Here is a 13,526-nt window from a genome sequence, read left to right as displayed (position 1 = left end):
TCATGTAAGTGTGGACATATACAAATTCAAATTTTAAGAGGAGATTTTATCCATTAATAAAATTAATAGTTGATCTATCTTTGATCAAGTATTTGGTCAAAACTTTGAATTTAAAATAATATTGATTCCTCAAACAATATTATTTAAATTCACCAACGCCTCAAACACCGTGAATATTGTATGTCACAATAGTGTGGACGTATACAAATTCAAACATTTGTAAGAGGAGGGTTTTACCCATTAATTATCTTGCCAACCTCTCTTTATGACAAATAAAATTACCTCAAACACCGTGAATTTTGTATGCCATGATAGTGTGGACATATACAAAATCCAAACATTTGTAAGAGGGGTTTCACCCATTAATTTTATTTCCTTGTCAACCTGATAAATAAAATTACCTCATATATCGTGAATTTTGTATGTCACGATAGTGTGGACGTATACAAAATCACACATTTGTAAGAGGGGATTTTAATTTTATTATCTTGTCAACCTATCTTTATGACAAATTAATAGTTGGTTTTCTTTCGGTCACACAAATAATAGCAGTGACTCCGATAGGGAGGATACTATTAAATGTGCCTAAGTGTATATCATTACTTGATACTTAGTCCATTAAATAAGATTGTGCCCCTTTTGATGGGGAAGATCACACGTTCCTAATTAATTTCCTATAACCATCCATAAAGGAAGTTTGATCTAGTGATTTGCAAACAAACTCATCCGATGGGGAGGGAGACACTCAGAGCCAACACGTAAGTTTGTCGCATCACTTACAAACCAGTAATGGAGACCGTGGAATTTATCTACCAATCCCTCTCCCACTTAGTTATTTAAGGTGAGGAATTTTAACTATGCAAGTACACATCACATGCACACACATATCACAGTAAATAAAAGCAATAAATATGGAAATTAATTTTCCAACTATTATGGCTTCTTCCATCACTGTCCTCCGTGTGCTGTCAACCCTAGTTGCTGCCATTTTTAGCCACCGCAATCGGGTCTTGTTGTCGTATCTATCTTGCTTAGGGGTGTCAATTCGGGTGGGTCGGGTTGAGTTTTTTTTTAAACCCAATCTGAACCCGACCCGAACCCGAATTCAACCCAAAACACCTCAACCCGAACCCGAACCCGACCAATCCGATCAACCCAAACCCGACCCATATAACCCGAAAATCTGATTCAAAACGACTTTTTGGGGCTATTTTCCCTATAATTCTTCACTTTTATCTCAATACTCCATCATTATCATACAAACATAATATTAATATACATAAAAACATCTAAATTTTTAAATAAAATTTGATTTAACCCCAAAAAGAACCCACAAAACCCTATATTTAAGTCAACCCGGGTCAACCCGGATCAACCCGAACCCAACCCGACCCAACCCAAAACTTTTTTACTCTCCAACCCTCCAACCTGAACCCGGCCAGAACCCGAAAATACCCAACCCGAACCCGATTTTTTCGGGTCGACTCGGGTTGGGTCGTCGGGTCGGGTTCATTTTTGACACCCCTAATCTTGCTTCCTTTTCCACTGCGTCTTTGGTCCACAAATAGTACCACGCCTCGCAAGGATACGATCCGCGACAAAAATAGAATTTTACATATATCGATCCTATATTTCACAAAGGAATATCCAAGTAATCTAGATCGAACATAAATGTAAAATCCTAGGGCTAATACAACTCCTGTTGTATCAGTTAAATACAATCATGCACATACAATAAAATGTCCTTCACATGTCCAAGGGTCCAATCACACACAATAACCATAAGCCATAATAGTGGGAGCCTGCAACCACAGAGTTAGCATATCCAACTATTATCCTGCCTAAATTATGTATGACATGCGCATAATTAAATTGAAAACCAAACACACATAGGCAAACCCTAGCTCTGATACCAATTATTGGTCGATCCTAGGAATATCGTACCGGTTCCACTGTACAAAATTTTTGCACAAGTGTCGAATATTTCCTAACAACCTATTATGTTCTTTAGAAATTAAATTCGAAATCACAAATGGAACTTAATATTATTGATTCCAAATTTAACTTATCTGTTCTTAGTGGTTTTGACTTGGATCGCAAACGATGCTTAATATTATTGATCCAAATTCACCCATGTTACAAATTCAATTAAATATTAATTTCAGAAATCGGCTTCCAGGTTAAACATGGTGAGGCACTAGGCCTTCTTGGGTATGAAAGCATCCACAACTTCCTAGACAAAGTCTTTCAATAAAATCTAATATTTAATTTCCTTATATAACCTTAGATTTAACCAAAGGGAACAATCGAATCATAAATTCGAAAAACAGAAAAAACATAAACTCGAATCACAAATTCAAAACCTAGAATTATATGTCTCTTGTGTTTAGAATTCATACAAAGAAAAACTAGTATGATGTAGAAAACAATTACTAGTTATACCTTTCTTTGTAAGCAACAACCTCTTGATCTTCTACCGTATTCCTCTTCTTATCTCGGACGTCATGTGGGCGACGATCTACCGAGATGAGAACCACCCATGCCCTTCTTCTTCCTTCTTCCAAGATTTGGCCAAGTAACCTTCTCCAAGAGATTATAAGTCTTGGCCACCAACCAAGCTCCAAGGAAAACTATGAAACAAAACCTCCTTTCTCTTCTTCTTCTCCAAGCTAGATCCGGCCACCAAAACAAGCTACTAGAGATTGATGAGGTTCAGCCACTAAGGAGGATGAGGAGGAGATGATATGGCCCGCCACCACCAAGGAAGAAAAGGGAGAGGAAAAAATAGAAGAGAGTTGTTATTAGGTGAGGCACCTCTACCCCCTCTTTTATATTCTTTGGTCTTGGCAAATAAGGAAATTTAATTAAAATTAAAATTCACTTATATTCCTTGCCTTTGGTTAATAAGGAAAATTTAATTAAACTTCCCTTTTAACCCTTATCATGGTCGGCCACATCACAAGCTCCCAAATAAGGCAAGTTTTAAACACAAAATTAAAACTTCCTTATTTATTTCCAGAAATTTTAAAATAAAAATTTCTCTAATAATTTTTTCCTTCATGGTTGGTTATAAAAGGAAATTTTATAAATTAAAATCTCTTTATTAAAACATGTGGATGATTTTCAAAAAAGAAAAGTTATCTTTAAAATTAAAATCTTCCTCTCAATCTACAAATAAGAAAAGATATCAAATCTTTTTTTAATCTTTTGTAGAAACTATAATAGGAAAGATTTAATTTTTAAACTCTCTTTTAAATCATAACATGGTTTCATAAAAGGAAAGTTTTATCAAAAATTAAAATCTTCCTTTTAACTACAAATAAGGAAAGATATCAAACTTTTCTCTTAGTCTTTTGTAGAAAGCTATAAATGAAAAGATTTAAATTTAAACTCTCTTTTAAAACCATGGCTTCCACATAAGGAAAGATTTTAAATAAAATCCCTTTTATTTTATATGTGGTCGGCCAAACCTAGCTTGGGTTCCAAGCTAGGGTTGACCACTAATCTTGGCTCAATCCCTTAGTTTTGGCCGACCCAAGCTTGGGCTCCAAGCTTGCTTAGCCGGCCACCTAAGGGTGGGTAGGAAGTGGGTATGTGGTGGGTATAATTCTCTATATACAAAAGGCTACGATAGGGACCGAGAGGAGGAATTAGTTTTGGTATCCCGATGAAATTATGCTTCCCGTATTTGTCCCGAACACCCAACTTAATTTCATCAATAATAATTCGTACCACTAAATAATTATTATTGAACTACCGCACCAATCCCAAATTATATTTTGGGCTCCTTATTATGAGTGTGTTAGTCTCCCTGTGTTTAAGATGTCGAATGTCCACTAATTAAATGAGTTACTGACAACTCTCTTTAATTAATATCTTAGTCCAAGAGTAGTACCACTCAACCTTATCGTCATGTCGGACTAAGTCCACCTGCAGGATTTAACATGGTAATATTTATGAGTTCCTCTTGGGAACATTATCAACCTAGATTACTAGGACACAGTTTCCTTCTATAATCAACAATACACACTATAAATAATATCTCTTCCCAACTTATCGGGCCTTTTGATTTATCGAGCTAAATCTCACCCTTTGATAAGTCAAAGAAATAAATACTAAATATATGTGTTTGTTATTATATTAGGATTAAGAGCACACACTTCCATAATAACTAAGGTTTTATTTTTTTATTAAGTCAGTATAAAAAGAACTTACCTTAAATGGTCATGCTCAATACACTCAGAGTGTACTAGTATAATTTATTAGTCAAGATAAACTAATACCTAATTACACTACGACTATTGCAATGGTTTGTTCCTTTCCATCTTAGTTGTGAGCTACTATTTATAATTTATAAAGAACTGATAACATGATCTTCTGTGTGTGACACCACACACCATGTTATCTATAATATAAATTAATTGAACAACTACACTTAGCATATAAACGTAGACATTTGACCAATGTGATTCATATTTCTAAATAAATATTTATACAAAAAGATAGACTTTTAGTATACACTCTAACAAGATAAAATTAATTAAAGCTCTTTAATTAATTATCTAATTTATTAACTCCAAGATTATTCCTCTAAAATCCGGAATTGCACTCTTGAGAATTATGGAACGTGTTTACTCAAAAGATTTGAACAGTCCATTGGTATAATCATTACATGTCGATCAACCCTCCGTTCATGGTTCACAAACAGAGTTGGGTGAAATTACCATTTTACCTCTCTGTTTGTATATAAAATCTTAAATACCATTGATTCACTAGTGAACAATTAATTCATAATCTAATTATTAATTAGAGCACTCAAATTGTTCAGTGCTAGAATCAACACTCAAGAGAACCATTTTAGCATCTTTTCAGAAGTTACGAATTTCGTATCTATAATCATATTCCCTGCTGAATATATAACCGAGTCTCCAAAATGTAAGTGTTATGCCTATTATTAATATAGGTTTTAACAAACAAATCAAGAGACCTGTTAATACAAATAATGAGTCTATGACTACTTAGGATTTAGATTGATCTACATATGATCATCTTATCGATGTTAATTTGAGTATTTGTAATAGTACTTTAAACATAGACACTTAAATTAGATCCGGTCCTTATCCTATATAATCATATTATATAAAATGCCTCTGTTTAGTGTCACTACACTGACTGTCCGGATAAGACTATCATATTCATAATTTCAACAAATTGCATTAATGATTACTAATTAAAGATCCATACTTTAATCAATCATGGACATTTTAAATATATTATCTATGATTTTAATCTTCTTGTATATAACAATCTTATTTACTAAAATCATAGTTACAATAATATATTATGGATTTTATATAGATATTCATTTTTATATAAGTAAACATAAAACAATCAACCAATAAAATAAATTCTTCTTTTATTTAATTCAGTAATTAATAGTAAATATCTATTTTACATGCATATTCCCAACAAACTCCCACTTTCCTTAAAACATATGAGACATATCTCTAAGAATCATTCCCTCTAAGTGACCTATGAACATTTTTTTTAGGTAACATTTTGGTGAATGGATTTGCAAGTTTCTCTTTCGACGCTATCTTCATAACGCTAACATCTCCTCGATGTACAATCTCCCTAAGGAGATGGTACTTTCTTTCTATGTGCTTACCTCTTTTATGACTCCGTGGTTCTTTCGAATTTGCCATAGCCCCACTGTTGTCACAATACAGGGTTAATGGTTTATCCATATCTAGAACTATTTCCATATCAGAGTAGAATTTTTTCAGCTAAACTGATTCCTTAGGGGCTTTACAAGCTGCTATGTATTCATCATCCATGGTAGAGTCTGCTATGTCAGATTATTTAATACTTCTCCAAACAACTGCTCCTCCTCTAAGAATAAATATTGATCCAGACATCAACTTTCGAGAGTCCTTATCTGACTGGAAGTCAGAATCAGTATATCCCAAGGGATTCAAGACTCCTCATGAATAGACAAGCATATAGTTTCTTGTTCTTCGAAGGTACTTGAGAATATGCTTTACTGCAACCCAATGATCTAATCCTGGGTTTGATTGGTACCGACTAATCATTCCCACTGCATAGAAAATATCAAGCTTAGTGCACAACATAGCATACATAAGTCTCCCTACTGCTGATGCATATGGGATACGTCTCATATGCTCTTCCTCTTACAGTGTTTTGGGACATTATGTCTTAGAAAGAGTAATTCCATGTCGGGCTGGCAAGAGATCCTTCTTGGAGTTTTGTATTGAAAAACATGCAAGCACTTTGTCAATAATAGTTGCTTGAGATAATGCTAGGAGTTTATTCTTCCAATCCCGAATAATCTGGATCCCAAGAGCATAACTTGCTTCTTCCAAATCTTTCATTTGGAATTGCTCAGTCAACCATATCTTTACATGAGATAACACTTTTATATCATTCCCAATAAGTAAAATGGCATCTACGTAAAGGATCAAGAAAACCCCACTTTTAGCATTGATAAGCTTGTAAACACAAGGTTCATCAATATTTTATTGGAAGCCATAGGTCTTAATAATCTCATCAAACCTAAGGTTCCATGATCTAGATGCTTGGTTAAGTCCATAGATGAACCTTTGAAGCTTGCAGACTTTCTGCTCCTGGTTTTTAACCACGAACCCTTCTAGTTGCACCATATAGATGCTTTCTTCAAGATGACCATTCAAAAAAGTTGTCTTGACATCCATTTGCCAAATCTCATAGTCGAGACAAGTGGTAATAGACAAGAGAATATAGATAGACTTTATCATGGCAACCGGAGAGAAAGTTTCTTCACAATCGACTCCTTCCTTTTGGGTATAATCCTTTGCCACTAGTCTAGCCTTGAAAGTCTCTACTTCTCCATTCACACCTCTCTTTTTCTTAAAGATCTATTTACATCCTATGGGTCTGACATCTTCAGGTGGATCTACAAGTTCCCAAACCGAATTAGAGTGCATTGACTCTATTTCTTGGTTCATAGCTACTTGCCATTTTTCCTTATCAGGATCATTCATTGCATGTTGATATGATGATGGATCATCATCATTGGTATTGGTTACAACAACATTTGTTTCACCATCCTATCTGTAGCAGGTAGGAGTTCTAACAATTCTCCCACTTTGTCTAGGTACCAAACTTTCCTAATTAGGATTAGCGGTTTCTACTTCTTCCCTATCGTCTTCAACAAACATCGGTTGTGAAATGATCTGATCATTTAGCAATTCCTCGAGTACAACTTTACTTCGAGGTTTGAAGTTTGTCAAATAGTCGTTCTCAAGGAAAGTAGCATGTGTTGATATAAATACTTTCTTTTCTTGTGGGCTATAAAACAAACCTCCTCTCATGCCTTTTTGGTAGCTAACAAACAAACACACTTTTGTTTGTGGTTCAAATTTCCCAGATTTCCCTTTCAGCACATGAGCTGGACATCCCTAAATTTGAAAATGGCGCAAACTAGGTTTATGCTCATTCCACATTTCTATTGGGGTCTTAGGGGCTGATTTTGATGGTACGACATTCAAAATATAGACTGCTATTTGTAAGGCATATCCCCAAAAGGATGTAGGTAGCAAGGCATAGCTCATCATGGATCTAACCATATCCAACAAAGTCCGGTTCCTTCTTTCGGTAACACTATTTTGTTGCGGAGTTCTAAGAGCGGAGAGATGGGATATAATCTCTTTCTCAATTAGGTGATTCTTGAACTTGGTATCAAGATACTCACCTCCTTGATTTGATCAAAGTATTTTTAGTGATTTACCTAATTACTTTTCAGCTTCAGCTAGAAACTCCCTAAACTTTCCAAAAGTTTCTGATTTCCTTTGTCATTTGCATTAAGTAAACATATCCATATCTTGAATAATCACCGATAAATGTGATGAGATATTCATAACCTCCTCGTGTGTGGATATTCAATGGTCCACACACATCAGTATGCACTAACTCAAGTGATTCTTTAGCCCTTTCGCCCTTCGAGGAGGAATGTCTCTTAGTCATTTTCCCTTCTAGATAAGATTCACAAACTGGTAGAGTGTTATCAATTAACTCTCTCAAAGGATCATCCTTTGTTAGTCTATTTAGCTTATCCAAATTGATATGACCTAACCTAAGGCGCCATAGATACGTTTCATCACTATTTGCAAGCTTTTGCCTTTTGTTAGACTTTGGATAAGCTACTTTGAATAGTTCAGTATTTAATGATAAACATTCACAAGGCTTAAGGACATATAACCTATTTTTCATACCTACATGACTTTCAAGACAATTTTTTGAAATAAAAATTCTATTTTCATAAAAGGAAATACCAAATAATTGGTCATGCAATTTTGAAATAGAAATCAAATTCCTACAAAATCCAAGAATAAAATAAACATTGTTCAACACTAAATATTTATTTTAAAAATTTAAATGGGTGACTCCCATTGCCTTGATTGAAACTAATATCTCATTGCCAACTCTAAGTGTCAACTCCCCATCAGCAAGCTCCCTCAAAGAACTAAGTAGCTGCATAGAAGAACAAACATGATTAGTAGCTCCTGAATCAATTATCCAGAAGGAGGAATCATCCTCTACTAAACAAGCTTCTAAGACAAGTAAATCAAATTTACCTTTCTTCTTCTCCTTCAACTCTGTGAGGTATTTTGGATAGTTCCTTTTCCAGTGCCCATCTACATCGCAGTGGAAACATTTTCCTTTAGGATTCTTCTCGACCTTCTTATAATTGGGTTTGTTGTTCTTAGACTCATTCTTTGTCTTTTTGAATTTACCATCAGATTTACCACCCTTAGCCATTTTTCTTTTCAACCCTTTTGAAGAATTGGGTTTATCGACAACATTTGCCTCAACCTTGTTCTTCACTAGTCCTGAGATAACTTCAAAGGTTTGTAGTTCATTCAGCAACTGAGTCATCCCATAATTCAGCTTATTCATGATATAGTTGCTGGTGAACGGGATAAAATCACTAGGGAGCGAATTCAAAATTATGCTTACTTGTGTGCCCTCATCAATTACAGCCCCATGCATCTCAGCCTTAAAAAAACTATTTCGTCATTTGCATGACATGATCATGAACATGAGTGCCAAGAATCATTCAAGCGTTCGTGTACTTTCTCGTGGCCTCGTGACTAAGGGTGTCAATTCGGATGGGTCGAGTCGGGTTAGGTTGGGTTGAGTTTTTTTTAACCCAACTCGAACCTGACTAGAACCCGAGTTCAACTCAAAACCCCTAAACCCCAACCCGAACCTGACCAACCCGAACCCGACCCGGATAACTTGAAAATCTGATTCAAAACAACTTTTTTGGCTATTTTTCATATAATTTTTCACTTTTATCTCAATACTCCATCATTATCATACAAACATGATATTAATATATATAAAAACATCTTCATTTTTAAAATAAAATTTTATTTAATCCTAAAAATACCACTAAACTCTATATTTAGGTCAATCCGGGTCAACCCGAATCCGACCCGACCCAACTCAAAAATTTTTAACCCTCCAGCCCCAATCCGAAAATGCCCAACTCGAACCTGATATTTTTCAGGTCAACTTGGGTTGGGTCATCGGGTCGAGTTCATTTTTGACACCCCTACTCATGACAAGCTTGCTCAGATTGTTGCCTAAACATTTCGTGTAGAGATTCCATGATCTCAAAAGCACACTCCTTGGGCTCCATCTTTCTTCTTAGTGCATCAGACATACTTGCAAGCATATATGCCTTAGCCTTATTGTTGGATGCAATCCAACGGTCATACAGTTCCCTAACAACACGAGCGACATTTGCAGGTGGTAGCAGTGGACATTCCTCTGTAAGAACAAACCAATTGTTCTCACTGATCAACACGATATTAATGTTGCTCTTCCACTTAGGACAGTTTTCTCCAATCAAAGTATTATTTGCGAGTAAAGACATAATTGGATTTCCCATTGCCATCATTGCTGAATTCAAATAAATAGCATAAAATTATTTAATTGTTTGAAAAGAATATTCATGTGTATATATTTAGGAATAAACATGATGTAAGAATGTAAGGATAAAATACAAAATCCCATATACTATTCCTTCGATAATTCAATTATCCACAATCAATGATGTCGTCGTTGGAAAGGTCGCATTACTTAGTCAAACCAAGACTCTTCTTGATTAATATATGTGTACCAAAATAACTTTTATTCACACACATATTAACTATCGAAAAAAGAATTTGGTCAGAGATATAATTAACAATTTTGATCTCATATCTTTATGAGTAAAACCTTCGTTTCAAATTTTAGACTTAACTCAAGAGTACTGCCGTAAGGACGGGTCAAACTTAAAATACATTAAAAATTCTATCATCAGAGATCTAGCCTTGATATTAAATCAAAATGGATACCACCTGTAGGGTAACATAGCAAAGCGTTAAGAGGCATCATTCTAACTCTCACGGTGTTAGACCAATGAAGGAGACCAATAAATAATTACTTATTGTTTAATTTCTTAGATAACTAATTATACACTTATCTTAAATTTTAATAATCATATTATTAATTAGATATCTCATGTCCTAATTACCTCTAACATCATTGAATAAAATATGAAATTGACTTAAACTTGTATTCTTTAATTGTCTCTAATTAGTAGTTCGTGACCTTGAACTATTTTGTCAAAAATTATAAAATCAATTAATTGAATTAATTTTGTCAACTTTTTGAATCCAACTATGTAACTCTCGATAATTATATTAATTATCAAAACTATTAAATAAATTGATTATTTTGAATAAAATAATTTTATTCCTTCTGGTTTGATGATTTTATTAATTATCAAAACTATATAGTTATATTAATTATCTAAACTATTAAATATTTAAAAATTGATAATTCAATTTTGTCCACTAAAGTAATCCAAATATTTAACTTTTGATAATTACATTAATTATCAAAACTATTAAATATATCAACTAATTTGAAATAAAACAATTTTATACTAGATGAGTGGGTCTTTGAGGCTAATAAGTGCATGGTGAAATTTGAAAACTATCAATCCGTCAAATCCAAACTCTTTGGTAATTTGAGAAAACAATCTTGGTCTAATCTAAATAATAAAATCAGAAACAACAGGAGTCATAAAATTGACCAATCCCTATCATGCATTAATAAAAAATATAATTCATGACATTCAGGGGTATTTGTTTGATGAGTTTGGGAATGAATGAATAGAATGATAGTAAAAAATAGTGTTTGGATTGTGAGTTTGGGAATGACATTTTGGGAATGATTACTAGATTTATGGGAATCAACCAAACCCATATAACTTGATGGGTTTCATTTCCATTCCTATTCTCATTCCACCCTACTATCAAACTCATACTCATAGTGATTCTCATCATTTAATCAAACGCTCCCTCAATCAAACATCAAATAAATCATGTGATCATTCATATGATTAAAATATCATAATATTTTTCAATAATCTCGTTCTCATAGTAATTGATAATATATTTAATTATTCGATGCACAATCGAAGGTGTGAAAAATTAGATTAAATAATTTTAAAAAAATTTCAAAACAAAATAACTTTATTTAGATCAAACAAATGATCTTATTTAATTATAAGAATTTTTATAAATTTTCTTATAATCCAACAAGTAAATATTATAATATTAGTTGAACTATTAGGTAACTCAACTACTGAATGAAATATAAACTTTTGAAGTTATCTTAGGACTAGTGAATAACAAGGCTAAGGTAAATGTTATTGATAAATTCAATTTTTCAAAGAGATAAATGGCTAAGGATGATAAATCTGATGGTAAATTAAAAATGATAAAGAATGAATCTAAGAACAAAAAACCTATTATAAGAAAGCTGAGAAAAAGTTTACAGAGAAAATGCTTCCAACAACTAAATACCAACAAATCAATGAGCTAGTGTTCCAGTCAAAAGACACGCCTGCCGACATTTCATTTACTCATGCACGTCACGTCACTTCACTTCACTTCACATCAATTGATAAAGACGCACCTGTGCGTACATGATTACATCACACACTAGTTCATATCTGCCCCCAAAACTTCACAAATTCCATCTAATCAAATATCACATGGAGAAGGAAGAATCACACCATAAGCCTCAACACCCATCTACATGTTTGGCAGGTGTTTAATCCTGTGCCATTCGGTGTCTCTGTAACTTGGTCACAGCTTGGAAACAAATGGCTCAGCAGGTTGTATAGTAGTGCTCGCTCCCTGTTCTGGTTCCATTTAGTAACAGTACTGTTGGTCGTCATATTTCCTCTCAAATGGCAGGAAGGAGGTTGGCCTCTTGGATTGCAGCCACTGAATCTTAGGATCGATTTAGTCAGAAACGTTGACTTCTCTAGATCTAATTCCCTGAGCACTCTCATCACTACCTCGTCCTACTCTTCCTCATCGGAATTGGACAGTACAGAGGTCAGATTTCACGACGCCAATTTCTCATCCAAGCAAAATTAACAATTAATGTTCCTCTTTTTCCATATATTTTTTGTCGTTGCAGTCCGCAGGATCCTTATTCCGTGACCGTAGCATCACCCTTGGTAGCCTCATCGGTATCACTGGCCTCCTCGATCTGTCGAGCAGGTCGCTTCGCCGGCGGCGACCGGAGAACAGTTCGAGAATTAAGAAGAAGATCAACTGCGGCGACCACAAGGCAGCCAAGCATTGGTTCTCCTCCCTGCTGTGCGCCAAACTAGCTCAGCTGGGCGGCGAGGTGGCCAGCTCTGCTCCCTCCCTCGGCCACCTTCTAGAGGCCGAGAGGAGGGCAGGCGATGCTCATCAGACTTCACGGCGGACCGGCATCGCCATTGCCTATGAACTGGAAGGGCTGGCTCCTGGTAGACACTTTGGCTCGGAGCCAAAGTCCCTCTCCTCCGATGGCCGCATTCTTCCTCCTTCATCAAACAGCTTTGCCCTGCTGTTTCCATGCATGAGTGATCAGGTCGCTGAATGATCGTGGACTCTGTGAGTGCCATTGGCTTTTCTTGGTCGCTGTTAAGACTTAAGATGATTGCTTCTCATGTTCCCTTCTCAATTAGGTTTTATTAAATTGTTCTTCTCTTATCTATTCGATGAACTTACATGTTATTTATGACACGTGGTGATGTAATTAAGATTAATTATAAATTTATGTTATTGAATGTGTATTAAAAATTTTTATCTAATTTTAACATGAAATAATTAAATAATTAAAATAAAAATATGATTGAATCTAATTAATCTCTAGTTAGTTAATTAGAATCATTTAAAAAAAATCCTTTCTTTGTGTTTAGTAGTGCCCGTCAATCATCAATCATCCCCTTCTTCCCCGCCACAAAAATTCACCTTAGCACTACTATGTTAAGAAATTGGTTTATCATTTCATTTATTATCACAATTAATCAACATCCTCTCTCCATGCCTCCTCACAAGTTTCTATCTGGATCATAGTTTTGATACTATTTGTTCTATCTAAAAGATGTTCGCATATCTCCATAATGA

At 34.6% G+C, this 13,526-nt stretch overlaps 1 protein-coding gene across 1 annotated transcript; it reads left to right on the top strand.

Moving 5' to 3' along the window:
* The first annotated feature begins 12,027 nt into the window (after nucleotides 1–12,027).
* LOC121987693 lies at nucleotides 12,028–13,154 on the top strand. The gene is made up of 3 exons (XM_042541427.1): nucleotides 12,028–12,235; nucleotides 12,318–12,461; nucleotides 12,547–13,154. Exons 1-3 carry the CDS (start codon nucleotides 12,224–12,226, stop codon nucleotides 12,997–12,999), a joined length of 609 nt encoding a protein of 202 aa, XP_042397361.1. The 5' UTR covers nucleotides 12,028–12,223; the 3' UTR covers nucleotides 13,000–13,154.
* Nucleotides 13,155–13,526: the final 372 nt, after the last annotated feature.

This window comes from Zingiber officinale, chromosome 5B (assembly GCF_018446385.1).
Source record: "Zingiber officinale cultivar Zhangliang chromosome 5B, Zo_v1.1, whole genome shotgun sequence".
Lineage (NCBI taxonomy): Eukaryota > Viridiplantae > Streptophyta > Magnoliopsida > Zingiberales > Zingiberaceae > Zingiber > Zingiber officinale.
This window is presented reverse-complemented; position numbering and strand designations above follow the sequence as displayed.